Genomic DNA, 20,898 nt, shown 5'->3' on the forward strand with positions numbered 1-20,898 from the left:
CTTTATGACATTTTAGGTCAGGTAGCCGGTATCTTCATACAGCCTGATCTGCTAGCACTAGACCGGTGTGTAATTTTTTACGCATTATATGAAACTGGAATAATTCTATATCTATAAAATACTTTTAACTCAATGCTATCTTTTAACACACTAATAACGTGCATTTATTAAAAGAAATATGTGCCGCAAATCAAATATGGCTCTTAGCAGGTTAAAATAGCGATTAGGAAGTCAAAATTAAAAAGAAAAATGGAACTTGACAAACGGAAATCCACTATACGTTTATCTACTACGCATGCGAAAATACACATTTAGATGTTTAGCAAATGATATATTTAATGTCTTGATATTAACTCAGATTAAAAGAACGCTGGTGAGTTATAACTTAATATTTTGATTCGAATGAACGGCATCCAAGTCATATTTTTTTTTAATTTTGAAACCACTGTAATATTTTGGATACAATATAGTAATAACATATAATGATAAATAGAGAATTGATTGAATAATAAAAACAAAATTAAAATATATTTAAGCGTATTTTACGACCATACGTCAATGGTCAGGGTGCTCATATATATATGGAAAATATTGAGAGAAAATGTTTTAATAGAAAGGAATGTTACAAAACAAAATATGTCAGGAATTTTACCTGACACTTAATTTTTAGATATAAATAAAATGCAGACAATTTGCATCAGACGATTTTTATACTGTGATTGCGTGGGCGGTGGTGTAATGAGATAGAGAAAGGACTTAGATGTACATGTAGGTTTTATTTGAGAGACAACACAGTCAAGTGTGGAGCTTGATAGCGGCAGAATTGAAAGATATCGTCACCACGTCCGGAAGCCAGAGGACGTGAGATAGTAAAAAGATAGTAAAGATGTAGCCGTCACAAACAATGGCGTGAAATAAAATTTTATACATAAAAGAGATTATTCGTGTTTGCCAAAACGAAATGAAAATACTTTCCAACATCTTAGAACAAGGAAATAGGTGGAGGAAACGTCTAAAAATGAAGAAAAGTATGTGTTTCTGTTTGCTAATGTAAGCCCCTAAAATGATTCTTTCTCACTGGAATGAAGCTGTCAGAGAAAGTGGGTTCTCTCTACCGTGCTAGAAAGCAACTTGCGTTTGAAAGTATCCTGTACCCTTACAATGCCACTATTCATCAACGTAAGGATTATTGTTGCCGCATTTCGGCAAGTGCATCTACTGCATGCCTCTTACACTTAGACAGGGTTCAAAAGAGAGTCGCCAACCTAATAGGTACGGCACTGTCAGCTAGGCTTCAACCTCTGTCCCATCGACGAAATGTTGCATCTCTCTGCCAATTTTACAAGTATATTTATGGCAGATGCTCCGATGGACTACAAACCTTTGTGCCAGAAGTTCAAGTGTAATGTAAAACGATATCTTGTCGCTCAAATCCCTGCATAGTATCCCTGCAAATTATGTTTTAGACACTAGCCCTCTGCAAAGTGGCACTATACTTTTCTGGAGTGAAAATGCAACACACACATATATATACTTATATATATACTTTCAATTGGTCTTTACATAAGCAGTAATGTGTTGCTGCACAGCCATGAGAATGTTTCTTTCCTCTAGTATTTAATAAATAGAGAACTCTTCAGGCAACACCTGTTATATTACAAAGCCGGAATTATTATTGAGCACTCTTGTGCTAAAATTATATGTAATATATATATATATATATATATATATATAATTATAATTATGTATAAATATATATATATAATTATGTATAAATATATATATAATTATGTATAAATATATATATATATATATATATATATGTATATAATTATGTATAAGTAGTAGAAAATAATCAACACAGAAAAAAAAAGAATATATCAGAAATATATACACCCAAGTGTAATAATATGAAATAAAAAACTAAAATAAAAATACGAGCAAAAAGAAAAAAAATTACAATGAGAGAAATATCTTAAGTAGCAAAGGAATAGAGATGTTATCCAGAGTTCTTAGGTTCAAGTTTAATGCAGAATAGTCGTTGAAATAAATTGTTAATAAACAGAAGCTGTGCAGTGAGACTGGGAAGTTCAGTTTTAAAAAATCTATTTCAAAAGGTGTAGCGTGTAGAATTTTTAATTCTTTTTAACTAGTAAAACCGGAAAAAGCGGATTTAATGTAAGAATGCGCCTGCAGTTTTTATATTCTATTCTATTCTCTGTCTCTCTCTCTTTCTCTAAATATATGTATATACATATACATACACACACACATACACACACACATACACACACACATATGTTTAAAGAAAAAATAGAAAAAGCCGAATGAAATTATTAAAAAATCAACGTTTCGTCCTTGTTTCAGAGGACATCTTCAGGATAATTGAAATAAAAATGTGATAAAAGAAAAAGTCATAGATCGTGCGAAAAAGACAGTTTTTTAAATCCAACCCATGTCGGGAAAGGACGAATATGTGTGCGTCAACCGACATGGGTTAATTTAAAAAAACTGTCTTTTTTCGCACGATCTATGACTTTTTCTTTTATCACATTTTTATTTCAATTATCCTAAAGATGTCCTCTGAAACAAGGACGAAACGTTGATTTTTTAATAATTTCATTCGGTTTTTTCTATTTTTTCTTTAAACATAACGTCAACCACCGCTGGTATATTTTTTCATTCCTTATACACACACATATATATATATATATATATATATATATATATATATATAGAGAGAGAGAGAGAGAGAGAGAGAGAGAGAGAGAGGGAGAGAGAGAGAGAGAAAGAGCGAGTGAGGGAGAGAGAGACTCTTGGAAATTTTATAACCTTTAAAACTGTATATAAAACGTTTTTTTAAATTTTTATCATTAGTTGAAAATATATTTAGTCAGTAAGTCATGTAATCACCCACAATCTCTGCATCAATTTGCTTTCTCGAATTCACAATAGTCCTAATCTTATTTACGGGGTTTATCGCTTGTTTACCATGAAACACTGTTTCAGGGATTTAAAAAACAAAGCAGTATATTAATTTATGGCCTCCCAGCAATGTTGATCAAACACCACCTCCCTCTCCGGATTTATTTGGCTTACTTATCCATGCTATAAAAAAAAGTATTTCTTACCTGTGAGATTCGCCCTTGTCTCCAAATTCAACATGGATATGCATATGTATATATTTGATTCACCAATGTTGTGTTTATTTGATTCGGATGAATCAATTATACTACTTATCACACCCTGATATTATTAGTGATTTATTTATTTATTTACATTCTCATTTACTTATTGGCCCTGTCGGTGGGGCATTAGAATACGCCGACTGTCCCCCCTGCAGAGGGTAAAAGTCCCTCAATGGGGGTCCTGGATATGACCTTAAACTATATCCACTGGTGAGGCCCAGCGTGTGGGCTTTGGGAAGTGTGGAGCCACCCTTTAATTACCATTGCTCCCAGGTCCACTTTGACCCGGAGTGGTAGTACCTGTTAGGGTCCCAACTATGGGTTTAATAGAAACCGACGTGAAAACAACAAATATACTCTATTAAAAAAAAATTGTTCTTCAAAATCTTTGGATTCGGCATTAAATAACCCGAAAAGGGTTGATATGCCGTAAAACAAAAACAACCAACCAACCAACATATACTTATTAAAATATATATAACTGACGCTTAATGCATGTAAACAGACACAGCTAGCTCTTAATACACGGCACCAGACACAGCTGCCAGGCCGGCCGGGTCAAACGTAACTTCCGAATCGTCTAACATCTTTTTTCTACCTTTCACTCTTCATGAAAGGATGTGACACAAGGTTGGAAAAGTGTATAAAGTAGCCAGCTCCATTAAATGAAAAGTACTCTAGTCATGCAAAAATAAATATGAGTTTCCCCATCAGCTTTCCCCGGTTTAAGCGCCTAAGACAACAAACGATAAATTCACTCCCCTTGCCGAAAGCCGTGGAGCAAGACCTGGAAAGATTAACCTCCTTAGGGTATCCAGAAAATTTGCTTCAGTCCGACAGCTACAAGGCCACCGAAATAGCCCAGTTTCTGTCAAAATAATTGTCGTGATCTGCACGTCAACTCTTTTCTTCTGTTCTTATTCCTTTCGATGTTTATGTCTATGTATGCACTCCATTCATTGATGCCACGCCAATGTCACTGCTTAAAAAACTTAGCACGTGAGTCGGCATACATTATGTAGAACAAGAAGCAATCCGAAATTAAGCGATTCGAATTTCAGCATTCTAAACGATTAGCTTTATCTAACACTGCCACCCTAATTTCACTTTTATATATGGGTATCTAGGTAACTAACAAACATACCAATTCAGAAAGATTCTGAACACATAAACTGGTATTGTTACCAGATTGCAACGATTTGCGTTGAAAACGTTTATGAATTTATTCTGTTACAATATTTGAGATTTGCTAGACTAGAGCGTTCATCCCAGCCATAAATAATCCATTTATTAAGAGCCAAAAGTAAGTTAAAAAAAAAACATTACAAGCATCTCTCCCACAGAAGAGACGTTGCGAGCCTATCCTTGTTTTATCGGTATTTCCATGGCAGGTGCTCGTCTGAACTCCAATCTCTGGCCCCCCTCGCCAATCTTTCACGAAAAACACCCGACTAGCCAAATCCACCGTGAAAAATTTCCCCCACTCTTTATCTGTGCCTAAATCAAAACGTGGATTCCATTAACAAAGCTTCTTTCTAAGAACTGCGCGCCTGTGGAACTCTGTTCCGTCTGCCTGCTTCACACCTGACTACAACTTGGATGTGTTCAAGTCCAACGTTAACAAATTCCTAAGTAAACACTTCATCAAATCTCGGCACTAACGTAATGTACTTGCAATAACCCTTATCGCCGAGTGGCTTCCGGGCCTTGATAAGTGGTGACCACTGTGTAAAAAAATCATCTATTTCTTTGTTGTGGTTCACTCTCACTCTCTTTGTCTCTCTCTCTCTCTCATATAATTGTAAAATTCGTAGATTAAAGCTGACAATCGATTCATTTTAGATAATTTCAGTTTATATTATATTACTGATTGACGCATGCGCAATCGTCAAACAGTTAGCTAACTATTCGAATTCCAGCATTCTAAACGGGAGGGGGTTATTAGTATAATTTGGATTCATCTGAGTACTGTTCTAATCCTGAGTGTGATTTTCACAACGTTTCGGTCTATGTAACCTCCGACCTCCGTAAAATTTTCACTTGAACTCGGCAATTCAAACGGAATTTCGAAAAATCGAGGATAGCTGACTATATCTGGAGAAAAAAAAACATCGTCTACCAATATGGTATGAAGTAGAAATTATAAACAGAAGAACAATGGAGAGAAAGACGACTACAAGAAGCAGTGCAAATACTGAGAGTTAACCAATCACTACGTAAATCTAGTATAAAATTTAATACGATATTAGACAACCCATGACCCGTTGGGTCAGTATGTTATATTAGCTATGGAATTAATGTATAAGCGTAATACTTGTGACGTAAAGAAAATAGTTTTGTGACATAACAGAAATATTTCAATGAAAGTATATTAAAATGAAAAAAAATATAGATAGATTTCTATGAGTCGTTCTGTTTATAATTGTTTATTTTTGAAAAATAAGATCTTACAGCCATTGAATTATAAGTGGTTTGCCATACTTATAGGTGAATATGCACTGAACATATACCATAATACTTAAAGTTAAATTAAAACTTTGAAATATCTTAAAATTTTAACGTGAAAAAAATTGGATCGCTGAAAACGTACACAGTAAAACAATACATTGTAAAATAGTATTTATTTGTAAGAAAATTGCGTTAAAATAACTTAAACTTAATACGGAAATGAACGATGTAAAAAATGCAAAAAGTATTGACAATTGTTTATTTGGATAATTTAAAACGCAAAAAAAAAAATTAGGCCGTTGAAAACGTACACAGTAAAACAAAATACGTTGTGAACAGGTCAAAGTTGATTTATTTTGAGAAAATTGCGACAGTATTAGTAGTAGGAGAAGTAGTAGAGTAGTAGTAAGGAAAATAATGTCAACCAGTAATAGTAATAGTAGGATAAGGAGGAGGAGTCGTAGTAGTAGTAAGAGGAGGAAGAGGAGGCGTAGTAGTAGTTGTAAAGAAGAGAAGTAATAGTAGTAGCAAGAAGAGGAGGCATAGTAGTAGTAGTAGTAGGAGGATAGTGCGCAAGCAAACAAGCAAACAACCAATAACAACAGAGTTTTAGTATTATATAGATAGGAACCGTTTTTATAAATAATAGATCATATATACAAGTAATAAATAAAGTCCACCTCCAAAATTTTCTTAAAAATCACGACCTTTAGAAGTTTTCGACTATGCTGAATAAGAAAATATCATTTAAATTTTGCAGAGACAAGTAGTTTTCGAGATGTAAATACCTGTGTCATGCATTGTAATTATTTGGCGTTTATGATTGTACGCGCGTTCGATTAACATATCCCCTTTTAGGCGACGCACACTGCCACCTAGCGGTAACACAGTGACCTATTTTTTCACAACCGAGAAATTAGTAGTGTGCATGCGTGTAAAACAAAAGAAAATTTTGACCTTCTTTTCATTTTCTTGAGTAATTTCATGCTAAGCACGGATTTCGAAATAGACAGCCGCAGCTTCCTCTGTTAAGAACGGCTTTTAGAATAGTCCCCTCCAACCTCGTCATGTTAAGACGGGCTTGCAAAATAGTCACTCTCAACCTCTCCATATTGTGAAGGTTGACCTACTGTAAGATTTCACTATAAGAAACACTAATATATATATATATATATATATATATATTTCTGTAGAAATATATTTTCTTATAATATATATCAATCCTTATTTAATAAGCTCAATGTAATTACAGAGCCATATAGAAAATAAATGATAAAAACTTAAAAATTCAATATGGCGTAATGGACACAAAATTCGGATTTTAATCATGTCAAATCACACTTAAAATTCCTTTTGACAGATTTATTGTTGCCGTTTCTTCTGATAAGTTAGGACATAATAGATTCGCTGATTGATATAATAATTAAATAGCTGATTCTGCGCTACGAAACAGATACTGTCAAGAATTGTATAAGTCAACTGAATTAAAGGAATAAATTATAAGATTGTCAAGATCATGAATTTTGAAATATAACTTTTTGTCATTTATTCTCTATGTATATATATATACACACACACGTATATATATATATATATATAAACACACACATACAATAATATATAGTAAGAATAATTCGTAATGAATAGTGATATTTACAACTTGAAATAAAAATAGGTTCCTAAATTCATATGAGAATTATCCGCTGTGATTAGAGTACTTGCAAAATCAACTGAAAATTCATAATCTCCTGAAGCTTCAATTCTCCATATGGGCGATTGAAATATACAATTACGTAGAACGTCTATCGAGTCATGGCTGATGGAACAAGAACGTTCTACCGTGAAGTAAATAAAGGGATTCCGTTTGAAATTCCCGAGCTCGGCGGAAACACTTCCGAGTTTGACTAAATACACCTAAAGAAGGAAAAAATGTCGAGGATTACTTCGCGGGTTACATCGACCGAAACGTTGTGAAAATCACACTCAAGATGAGAACAGTAGTCCAATTAATCCAAATATTACACACTCACACACACACAAACACAAACACACGCACACACATATATATATAATTATAAAACTCAAATGACCTTGTAACGAGTGATGTAACCCACTTTCCAGTTTACGAGATCCGGTTGTGCATGCGTGCATAAACATTAACCCATAACAAATAGTCACAAATCACTTCTTTTGCAGATTTTGCGCGCATAAACATTAACCTATAACAACGTAAACAAATAAACACACATCGCTTTTGATCTTGCGCACAGATTTTGACCTGCGCACTGAAATATTAACGTTATTATTTCGAAATTATTATTAAACATGGGAAGAGTGGGGGTGTTTTGCAACTATTCTTTATTACAACTATACTGTCGCTATTTCTTACAACTAAACAACTTTAACCCGTTGACTAACATAAGAACAATTGTAGCAAAGCCAAAACTGCTCCTCCTCCTCCTACTCCTCCTCCTCCTACTGCTACTACTCTCTATCCGTCCCTTTTCCTTCCTGCCTTCCTTCTTTCTTTCTTATTTTTTGTTTACATTTCTAGATACAAAATAATTGTGTGAAAAAGGTGAATTTGTTGACACATTTACTAATCTGTTTCAATATTAGTTTTATTTATTTTTTTATTTATTTAGGTTTTATTTTTTTGCTTCAGCTTTTATTAATTATTTTTTTTTTTGATTTTAAGTTTCTATAACTTGGTTGAAGGATTCCAATATGGGTTTTTAATTTTTATATTTCTCATCGGTAGGTTCATGTGCATTTTTGCTGTTAAATGAATTTCGTCGGCGTTCCATTCGTAGGAAAATCATATTTAATTGCGATTATTCGGAAAAGTAGGTAACTTTACACGAATAGGGAGGATTTTTTTTTCATGTTTGAGTGATCCGTCCGTGATTTTTATTTTAATATACTTTCATAGAAATGTCTCTGTTATGGCAAAAAGAAACCCAACTATTTTCTTTACGTCACAAGTGTCACGCTTATACATGAATTCCATAGCTAATATAACATACTGACCCAACGGGTCACGGGTAGTCCAGTATACATATACATCTACACATATGTATGTGTGTGTGTGTACGTGTGTATGTGTGTGTTTATGAAGTATTTTTTTTAATATTTGCGTCGGCAACCGGTCGTAATATTTTGCATATAATAAAAAACAACGATTTGGTGTATTTTTTAAAAATGTAATTTATGAAACCAATTAACACAAAGCATTTTTTTCATTCGGATATTATTCATCTTACTTTTTTTTTCTTAACTGTTTTTTTTTTATTCATTGTTCTCGCTGTGGTCAAATAAGCTGAATATTTGGCTTTTATGTAACCATGCTTTTTGTTTGTTTGTTTGTTTGCTTTTGTTTGTTTGCTTTTGTTTGTTTGCTTTTGTTTAGCGAAATTTCTTTCTTTGGATTCAAGATTCAAATCGTTATTCTGCTTTATTTATTCTTATATCTTCAACTATTTTGTTCTCATTTCCTCTCTTTTTTGTCTTTTTTTCTATTATTCCATCATCATCATCATCAACATCATCATCATCATCATCATCATCATCATCATCATCATCATCATCATCATCATCATCATCATCCACAACTATAACAATTTTAAAACTCTCGCACATTCTTTTTCGTATTTCTGTATCACCCAGAACTTAATATTTTCCCTTCGTGTCATTATTCATATCATAATTTTGTTTTATTTTGTCTTCCGCCATGCTCTCTCCCGCTTTCTCTCTCTCTCTCATTCACTCTCTCTTTCTCTATCTCTCTCTATATTATCTACACCATCATCCTCATTATCATTATCATCATCATCATTAGCATCACGTATTAATAGTAGCAACAAATTCATAAAAAAAGTGTCATGCCTTTTCCCGGTATTCCTTTATATTTCCATATTTGTTATACATTCTTAAAGGTAGATTTATATATTTGAAATAATTTGTCATTTTATACTTTGAGTCTGTAATCAAATTGTTATATTTAATGTTGTTGGATTCGTTTTAATCTCGCGGCATCTGTTTTCGGCAAAAGTAAAGCGAAAGAAAGGCAGCTGTTAAAACGATAAAGATGGAAGGAAAGTCGGCTTGATTGGCTGTTCCCCTTGGTTTCAATCGATCGCTGTTGCAGCCGTCTGTATCGCAAGTTCGAAAGCAGACCGTCTTTAACCGGTGGCTCGTATGGTTTTTCACAATGCACTTTTCCTCGAGGTACGAACTCGCACAGTCCCTCGCGAAAAGTAACTGTATTCCTGAAATGATAAAATAGAAAAAAATGAAATCATTTTATTTGAACAATACATGCGCACAAGAAAAATTAACTCACACAACATACACGCAGACAACCTGACCTTCTTCTTTATGCATATTACGTTCAAGATAAATGTCTAGGAGTAGACACACAACATATAGAGACAAATACCGAAAAGAAGGAGATACAAGAGAGAAAGAGGAAATTTAATGAACAGATAAATAAATGAAAACAAAAAAATGCTTGTTTTTTTACACAGGCATCACCAATTATCAAGGCCCAGGGACCACTTGAGGATAAGAGTTAAAGAGTGTACAGTAGTCAATTGGACAATATAATAATTGTCAGTAAGGGAAATTCTGTAAATTTGTTAACTTAAGGGGGCGGCTTATTAAGAACTTGTTTACATTGAATTGAAGCGTGGCCTTCGTTATAAAGATGGCCGGCCAGCTGAAAAAATGACGTCATCGCCGAGGTACCAACAAGCAAAATATGTGGAACCCTTAGACTGTCAATAATGAACAGTAATTTTTACAGACAGCGTTGCAATACTTCAAAATTGGATTAAAATAAAGAAATAAAGAAAGAACACGATGATTTATACTGACCCTCATCTAATATTAATAATAAAAAAATAAAAAAACACAAGTTGTTTGTTTAAGTATTATAAGCAATTGAATATTTCGTTGTATTATGGATTTTAAAGATTAGAATGCGTTCTTTAATTACTTATAAATTACATTTTAAAAAACTGAAGGAACACGATGTGATTTGTAGTAAACTTGAAGTTTATTTAATATAATTAAATGAAAATCATGCATGTAAGATTATGAATATTTGAAGCAGAACACAAGCAAAACATTTTATATGAGTTTAGACAATAAACAAATATTATAATTAAACTATTTTTTTAATCAAAATGAATATTTTTTAATCAAAATGAATATTTTTTAATCAAAATGAACAATATTTTTTAAATCAAAATGAGCAATATTTTTTAATCAAAATGAACAATATTTTTTAAATCAAAATGAACAATATTTTTTAAATCAAAATGAACAATATTTTTTAAATCAAAATGAACAATATTTTTAAATCAAAATGAATATTTTTTAATCAAAATGAACAATACTTTTTAATCAAAATGAACAATATTTTTTAAATCAAAATGAACAATATTTTTTTAAATCAAAATGAACAATATTTTTAAATCAAAATGAACAATATTTTTAAATCAAAATGAATACTTTTTAATCAAAATGAACAATATTTTTTAAATCAAAATGAACAATATATTTTTAATCAAAATGAACAATATTTTTAAATCAAAATGATTTTTTAAAAATCAAAATGATTTTTTTAAAATCAAAACGCATATTTTTTAATCAAAATGAACAATATTTTTTTAAAATCAAAATGAATATTTTTTAATCAAGATGAACCACAATATTTTAAAATGCAAATGAACCACAATATTTTTTCATGTTTTCCATCAAAATCTGTAGAGCATTTTTATCGGTTACATGTTTAGGAACCGTATACTCTCCTATAGAACTCATTTTAACATCATTGCAGAATACTGCAATGGCCAAGTACAATTCAATTACACGGGACATTTTTATCTTTGGGCATGGGCATCTGTATATATGATATATCATAATGGTATTTTCTTGCCTAATAAAAGTCCAATAATTTTTATTTAGGAAGTTCAATTTTGTTTCCAAATTATCAATGCTATGGAAAGTGTTACGTTTTTGTAACTCTAACTCGTTAGCAACACTTTCACATAAGACACGCTTAAGGGCAGAGTTTTCTAAACGCATTTTCTTTGCGTTAGGGGGCTCTCTAAATGTGGTTGATGATAAATAGGAGGGATATTTTGGTAGTATTCTAGGAATAGCACCATCTCTAAGACATGGATTTTTTAATTTAGCAGTGATTGACTTTCCGTTTTTTTTCATCAAATACTGTAGTCTCTCGCCGTATATCTTCAGGTCGAAAATGAAGTTCACATACCTAAATAAATCATTTAAAAGAAAACCGTACCATATGTTTGACTTTTAAAAAGATTACATGACAAAAACACGATAAGATAGAAAAATAATTATTAATGAACTTTTTTTTGTTTTTGTTGATTAAAATAGTCATAAACAGTTTTTGGTAAATATGAAGAATTAATCCACCTTGGAAAATTCCTTTATAATTCCTAATTTTATAGATTTTTGAGGTCGCTGTAGATGAAAATAACATTTTTAATTAAGGCAAACGAGTAGTTTCCAAGAAATGTTAGTTAAAAAAGTGGGGATCACTTTTCAAAAATAATTTAACGTAAACTGACCATCCACTTTGTGGCCACTATTTACCCTCGGAAAATCCTTGAAAATTCCAGGAAACAAGTAGTTTTTTTTTAAAGATATCTTAGAAAATACTCGTTTGCCTTAATTTTAAATGTTATTTTCGTTTTTAGCGCACCCGAAAACCTATAAAAGTGGTAATTTTAAAGGAGTTCTCGAAGGTGGAGTTATTCTTCATATTTAATCATTTTTTTTAAACTTTAATAAATTCATGAAGTATTGCACAGTAAAAAAAAATAATTAACCTAAAGAAAAAAAGCATGTTTCTTATTTAAGATTATTTAACCGCATAACAAAAATAATATGCAAAATCATTTTTTATCTCAATATCTTCAGTTTGTTAAAATACGTTAATGAAATGAACTTTAAGACCACGAATGAAAGCGCGTTTTTTTAGTTTAGTTTCATATATATATATATATATATATATATATATATATATATATATATATATATATATATATATATATATATATGTATATGTATATATATATATATATATATATATATATAAATAAGTATTTTTTTTAATTTTATCTTTCTAGCTTTAAAAAAAAGTTTAAAAGTTTTATCAGCCGGCATAATTTATTTTTAAATATTGAAAAATTTCAGCAAAATTAATTTTTGCTAGATTTTTAAAACATGTGTGTCAACAGCTTAAAAAATCGTCTCTTCAAAAGAATTAGTTTTAAAGAGTCGATAATGTAAACGCAAATGTTGTCTCGCATTTTCATTAGTTTTGTATGCTGTAAATTTTTTTTTTAATATTAGCAATTTATTTGAAGCTTCTTCTTTTGAATGGTAAAAAACTTAGGATGATAATCTTGAATTAAATTATAGTTACATCGTGTTAAATACAGGGGGGAGCACGTTAAAACTTACTTTGCTGAATGGAGATGGTGTAAAATATTTTCTTTTTACTGCATTATCCATAGGCAATATAATTCTTTATCTTTCGGAAATACTGTCACTTTTGGTCCTTTACGATAATTTCCTCGGCAATTTGGAACGATGCACCGTGAAGGCATTTTAATAAAAAATAAATATTGCACTGACTTCAAGACGTTACGATATCCACGAGTGACTACCGGACACTACCGGTGTCAAGCAACCAAATGTTAAGGGACTATCCGTGATGACGTCAGCAGATTAAATTATTTTTGCCCACCGGCCATCTTGTCTTTTAAGACGGTCTTGATTGAAGACAACCATATTGTATTCAGCTGAAAAGCAGGAAAGCGGAAGACAGTTCCACAGGCGTGCAGTTCTAAAAAAGCTTTGTTCATGGAATCTATGTTTAGGTTTAGGCACAGATAAAGAGTGGAGGAATTATTGATAGTGTTTTCAGCTAGACGAGTGTTTCTTGTAAAAGTTTGGCAAGGGGGTATAGAGTGAAGCTCAGTCGAGAACTTGCCATGAAAATAATGATAAAGTAAAGACGTTACAAAAAAGGTGTAACATTACTCAGTCTATACGTGCATATCATATCCGCTGGCTTAAAAATAATAATACAATTTATGCGTTTATAACGGGGGTGTTATAAGAATAATAGCAATGAGCATCTTAATACAACACCGGGACAACTAGGCTAAATATGCTTTATTTATGCTTGATCTTAAGACACGGAGTTCTAAAACTGTTTTTTTTTTCAGTATAATGGCATGTAAATTTGATTTTCTCTTAAAACTAGTTTAAGAAAATGTGTAGGGTTGTATGTAGCTCGTTTATAATGTCTTTGTCACTATTTAAAATGAAAGCACGTTTTCTCTTCTTTTTATGTATTGATTTTTTGTCTTCTTTAGAAAATTATTGATTAAATTACCGAACTTGTTTTTGATCATTTTTGCAACAATTTCAAAATCTTAATGTTAATATCTCTTTTTTCTTTTAAAAAAATCACATTCGAATTATTTAATCATTTAAGTACAGTAGCTGTAAAGGAATTTAAATACGAGAAATGTAAAAAAAAAATGTAAAAAAGAAATGTAAAAAAGAAATGTAAAAAAGAAAATGTGAAAAAATAGCTAGAAAAAAATTAATTCTTTGTAGCATTTAAATAAAATTAAATGATATCCCAATCCAAAATAAGGATAAACCAGACACACACTCGAACAACGATTCGCCTCCTTCCTTGAGACTCGCATTTACAAATATCCGTGGACTTAGAAGAAACTTAGATAATGTAGAATGATTTCTCCTATCACTGTCCCCGGATATCATAGATTAAACTAGAATAAACTAAGTTGCATTCTCCATCCTCTCTGTAACCACTTTAGCATGTAAGGTTATCTTCCACTCTGTCGTAAGGACTTTGACGGACACATGCATAGACTTGGAGTCTATAATCGTAATAGCCTACCCAGGAATTTGTCAGGATGACCTAGCACAGAGATATTTTTCATTCAAGTAAACACCGACTAATGTTCAAACTCACCTAGTATTCTCGGTCTATAAAAGATTTCATTTTTATGGCTAGCCAAAACAGGCTTTTACTAAAAATATTTTATATTCCCTAAGTGCTGTTAACTCAGTTAATAACAAGAAGCTGAATTCTTGTCTTTTCTATCAGTAATATTAAGAAAGCACAAGAAAGGCAGACAATAACATATCGAAATCAGATAATTATGTTCTCACCTTAGTTTTACTGCATCAGTGGTTGAGAAGTAACTGAGAACTTAAAATATTCGAAGATTTACGTATCAGATAAAAACATTAAGTGTTAATCACAGGAAGGTTGCGGGCCTTTGATTTTTGAAAAGCTCGATTAAATCAAAATCGTTCATTTTCGTTCATTAAAGAATTTTGACTTTTTTACGAGAATTTATAGAATATAAAAAGATTATTTTGTGCTATTTGAATTTTTTTAAATTTCGTTTTAATTCAATACATATTCATACATAAATACACTCACGGACACGCGCACACACACACACACACACACACATATATATATATATATATACAGGGGGTTATTGAGTCCAAATTTATTAGAAGGGATTGAAAATGGCATTGTTATGATGACTGCACTTATGCATTCATGGCCGAGGCGATTCATCTCTTAGTTGCATATATAGGCTATGTGTGACCTTTAGAAAGTAACCCCTGTTATGAACGTGCGCAAAAAAAAAAAAAAAAGAAAACGATTCAGAGAATTCCTGATATAGAATGGTGGTTACTATGTGAAAAATAAATTCTTAAAAAACAAAGGGCTTAGTTTTCATGATATCACCATCGACTTCGTAGTTCTTCAACTTTTTAAGCAACCTTTGTATATACACATATGCGTACATATAATTATATATATATATATGTATATATATACACGATGTAAACCACACGCATGAAATATAATACGAAATTTCTTGATCTTGTTCGACTGTTTGATTGAATGATATTAACATTGGCGAATGTATTTAAGGACTTTGAATCCCACCATAAAAATTGGTTTGGTTCCTTTCGTTGCAGAGAGGCAACTGGACGTTCTACTTATAGTTCTCTTGTTCATTACCTCATACAGACTGTCATGTTTCCAATTCGCTTCCCAGAGCGTGAACACCAGCTAGCTTCACTTCTATATCCAAGGATTGTGTGACTTCACCACAGTACCCAAGGATCGTGTGACTTCACCACAGTCCATTTGAAGAAGCAGACCACCTATTGGTATCAGGCCACATCAAACTTCAATCCCAAACCGTGCTAGAAAGATATTAACGCTCGAAAGTATCCTATACCTCTATAAGGCCACCATTCGCTCATGTATGGAGTATTGTTGTCATATTTGGGCTGGTGCATCTACCACTAGTGTCTCCCTCCTAGACAAGGTTCAAAAGAGAGTCGCCAATCGGATAGGTCCTGAACTGTCATCTAAACTTCAGCCTATGTCCCATCGACGAAATGTTGCATCCCTCTGCTTTTGTACAAGTACTTTAATGGTGAATGATCTGACGAACTGCAAACACTTGTGCCCTCACAACGTAAATACCCCAAACAAACCCGACCGCAGCTACATCCCACCCCTTCACGGTAGAGATCCCTAGATATAAGAGAGCCTTCTACTCCAGTAGTTTCTTCCCCAGGACAGTTAGACTTTGGGATTCCCTGCCGGATCCCTGCTTCCCCAACTGTACTGACATGCAGAAGTTCAAGGACAACGTGCACCGACATCTTGCTTCCCAACTCCCTACACAGTAACCCCTGATGCCCATGTCCCTGATAGTAGCCCCCTACAACAAAGTGGCAATATGCCTTGTTTGCGGTGAAAATGCAATAAAAAAAAACCTAAAGTGAGGAGCCATTGGTAAAAACAAAGTACTACAAAAGGGTAGAATTAGAAGCCATCAGAAAACACATCAGAGATGCCTCATGGACCTATATCTGCTAAACAGTGTGCCAATGAGACAGCTGAGTGCTGAAAAGCGGGTATTGAAGCACATGTTCACACACATAAGTATTATAACAAGCACCACTCACGTCCATCATTCATAACAGATTTTGCGGCTGCCATTGCACAAAGAAAGCATGCATTCCGCCGGTTCGTACCTCATAAGTCCAATACATCGTAAGTCCAATACATCGTAAGTCCAATACATCGTAAGTCCAATACATCGTAAGTCCAATACAATGAGCAAAAATCTATTCCTATTATTTCTTCTTTAGGATTCACTATGTAGAACCCTATCTACATAGTGAATTCTAAAGAAGAAATATTGAATAAAAGGCTGGATGCTATTTAGGGATGCCCTCATAGTAATAGACTTTTTCTATCACATCTAAAACGTAGCTGAGGTAAAGTTCTTGTGAGAAACAAAAGGTTCTTTAGTGAAACGCCAGAGTTAAAATGGAGTTAAATAATTAAAAATGGAGTAAATTATATGTGTAAAATGATTTAAATTTAGTAAGCCAATCTGCAATCAAGACTCCAACACTAGAAACACATTATTGGAAATAAAGACAATGGATTATTTAGATGAGAAATTTCGATCTATAAGAAGGCTTAACAAAGATTACCAATATTGTTTCACATCTAGGAACACACTATTAGTTATATGGATGGTGAAATAGTTGATACTGTTTTAGATCAATATAACAGCTTAACAAAGATTAGCAATATATTAAATATTAATATAAATTAAAACCAAGATAACCAAGATTAGTAATAAAGAATGGAGAATAATAGATACTGTTTTTAGATCAGAAGAATTTGACAAACTCCGAGCTTATTAACTAATATCCTTGTTTTGAACGATTACATCCAAAAACTATGGTGGATCTCCACTTTCATTGGAGTAAAAGGTACATGGAGCTAAATAATATATTTATCAATAAAATACTTATTAATAGGATATTTATAATTATTAGATAAGTATTAAAGATCTTAAATCTTGAATTGATATTATTTGAATTAAAGCCATATATAACCAAAGAAAATTATGGCTGGATGGCAAACGTAGGTTAAAACTTTGGTAATAAAATCAATATCACAGTTGAGATATGCTTTACAAACTTATAATTTGAATAGGCTAGCCTAGATTTAAACGGTTTTGATTAGTTAATAAATAAATCATGAATGAATATTATAAATTTGCCAACTTTAAACTCTGCAAAATCATTAAATCTCGGACGTCTAGAGTTTCTTCTCTTTCAATGTCAAAACTACATATTAGGAATTTGGCAACTTATAATTCGACAAAAACGTTAAAATTTCGAACATATGAAGTTACCTCCATATCACCGTCTAAACTATAAAATAATCGTAAATCTTTATAAGTATGAACGAAAGAAAATAAAAAATGAATTTAGATCTTAAATTTTAAATGAAAAATGGGATTACACTGAATAAAGAGTAATGTTAATCATTTTTTCTTATAGAATTAATTTTAAACAAAAATAGCTCTTTGAAATTACACTAATAAGTTAGCCGGAATCTTTGTAAATAAACAAAGCAAATTCTAGATACAAAACTAACATAGATTTGAAACAATATAGCTTAAGTCTTAGTTGATACATCCGGATTTAAAAAAAAATAAAGAAATAAAAACATAATTTAATAAATTAATGAATAGTATTAGTAAAATATATTAAGTGAACAGATGTAATTAGTGGTTACGTTGAATGATAATTTGATTGAAAACTTTTTGTGTTTTTTTTTTAAATAGAGATACGAATATAGGTAAATATTAAATAAAATCTTTAAAAATATTTGGAAGAATGAGATGTAGGTAAAATATTTTCTAATGTTTTTCCTATAAGGGAATTGGATTCCATATTGTTTATTGTTAAAATGTTTTTATTCAATACGTTTCATGAAAGGCTGTTCTTCTGAAAATTTCCAAACGATATAGGGTTTGAATTTGTCCGAATAGTCTTGAAACAATTGTAACTAACGATGAAATGCACTATGTTGCTCTCAATCTATTCCTTGATGACTTGATTTGGTTAAAACAATATATATATATATATATATACATATATATATATATGTATATATATATGTATAAATAATATATATATGTATATATATATGTATAAATAATATATATATATATATATATGTATATATATATGTATAAATAATATATATATATATTTTTTTACAAAGGCATCACCAAATTATCAAGGCCCAGAGGCCACTCAAGGATAAGGGTTAAAGAGTGTACAGTTGAAATTGGACAATATAGTAATCATTAGTAATGAAAATTTGGTAAATTTGATTACTTATATAGAACGGCTCATCAAGAACTTATTTACTTTAGACTTGAACACAACCATATTGTAGTCAGCCGGAAAGCAGGAAAACGGAAGACAATTCCACAGGCGTGCAGTTCTAGGAAAGAAGCTTTGTTCATGGAATCTACGTTTAGGTTTAGGCACAGATAAAGAGTGGGGGAAATTATTGATAGTGTTTACAGCTAGACGAGTGTTTCTTGTGAAAGTTTGGCGAGGGGGGACCATAAATTGAAGCTCAGTTGAACACTTTCCATGAAAATAACGATACATCAGAGACAAACTCGCAACATCTCTTCTGTGAGATAGAGGTTGCAAGGAGGAGAAAAGGACATCTCCTACGAGGCTACGAAGTCTATTTTGAACTCTATCAAGGCAGGACAAGTCCTTTCTAGCAGCTCCTGCCCAGATGTGGCAACAGTATTCCATCCTTGGACGTACCTGGCTCTTATATAGATAGATAATAGCATCAGCAGTGAGATATCTACCGGATCGATAGAAAGATCCCACCATTTTTCCAGCGGCCTTGGCAACAGATTTGATATACGTATATATATATATATATATATATATATATATATATATATATGTATATATAATGTGTCTTTAATAAGTTTCCAGACTTTTTCTTATGGGCTTTTTTATTGATAGTATATACATGTAACTCTCCTTCGAATTAATCTCCCCCAGCCACAATACACTCATTGTGTTGTTCCAAAAACTTCTGCAAGCCCTATGGAAATGTTCTTGTGGGAGCGTGTCAATAACCTCCGTCGTAGCCTCTTTCATGTAGTCAGTTGTCTCATAACGGCATCCTCTAAAGTTTTCCTTGAGCTCAGGCAATAACCAAAAGTAACAGCCTGAAATGTCTGGACTATAAGGAGGATATAGTACTGTCTTCATGACCATCTTGGTCGAATTGTATGTGAAAAGGATGGAATTGTGGATTGCGCCCTTTGCGCCAAACTTCACGCAAATCTTCTAGATGTTGAGTTCTTCGAGAATAATCGTGTGTACAGTTCCCAAACTGACGTCAAACTGTGCACTTATTGTCTCTATAGATACACGGCGGACTCTATCTATGAAAGTATTTATTTTGCCGGTCAACTCTGGTTTTCGGACTTTATTTAGTCCTGCTACACTTAACATTATCCTTCACAGACTCACTGCCGTTCTTGAATCTCTTATGCCATTAAAAAATTGATGTTCGTTTCATGCAATCTTGTCAAAAAGAACTCTGAAGCATTCTATTTATTTCTGTAGCATTTTTTCTTAAGTTTATAACAGAACTTTGTTGCATATCGTTCTTCTTAATGTCCTCGTGGCCAAATTTTCAAATTCACCAGCTGTGACAATCAGGCTTTAGTAGGGTGTATTTTAATTTATCATGCAGCTGTTCATTTAAACCCGAAATCTAAAAATTGGTCAGTCATTTTATAGATGTATAGCAATACCAAACTGTATTTTTTGTGAGTGTGTTTATTTGTGTGTGTAGGTGCGTGTGTGTGTGTGTGTGCGCGTGCGTGCGAAAAGATGTAAATAAAGAAATGTACAGTGTGCTGATCTTACCGTCAAAATCAGTTTCGCGAACTATAGAGCAATACATGGAATCACTATCTTCCGGGCATGGCGCTGGGACGGGTGGATTCTGTTCACATTCGCCGTAATAAGTATCCTTTCTTGAATCGCATCGAGAACATAAAATTATAGATTGAACATCTGGAAAAACAAACAGAAATTATTTTTAAAAGCAACATTAGGATTACATTTTAGTAATAAATGCTATTTATATAAACTTCTTTTTTCTTTCGTTGTTAATATAGTAAATGCCCTGCTGGTCTGTAAATTACAAGCGTAAAAATAATATGAACACACTTTCATTACCGTTCGTTATTTGGACAGGCATTCCTTGTTTTGT

The 20,898-nt window shown here is 32.2% G+C and overlaps 1 protein-coding gene across 1 annotated transcript in view; it reads right to left on the reverse strand.

The window, feature by feature from the left end:
* Window positions 1-8,825: 8,825 nt before the first annotated feature.
* The window catches only part of LOC145246172 (U-scoloptoxin(05)-Sm1a-like), a 161,640-nt gene continuing 149,567 nt past the window's right edge, over window positions 8,826-20,898 (reverse strand). Inside the window, exons 2-3 of the mRNA XM_080108044.1 lie at window positions 20,550-20,699; window positions 8,826-9,904 (exon numbers count right to left, since the gene is read on the reverse strand). Of these exons, the coding sequence (XP_079964170.1) occupies window positions 9,657-9,904; window positions 20,550-20,699 (398 nt within the window). The 3' untranslated portion in view covers window positions 8,826-9,656. The remainder of the gene's footprint in view (window positions 9,905-20,549; window positions 20,700-20,898) is intronic.

This window comes from Euprymna scolopes, chromosome 23, assembly GCF_053919585.1.
Source record: "Euprymna scolopes isolate OS-2025 chromosome 23, ASM5391958v1, whole genome shotgun sequence".
NCBI lineage: Eukaryota > Metazoa > Mollusca > Cephalopoda > Sepiida > Sepiolidae > Euprymna > Euprymna scolopes.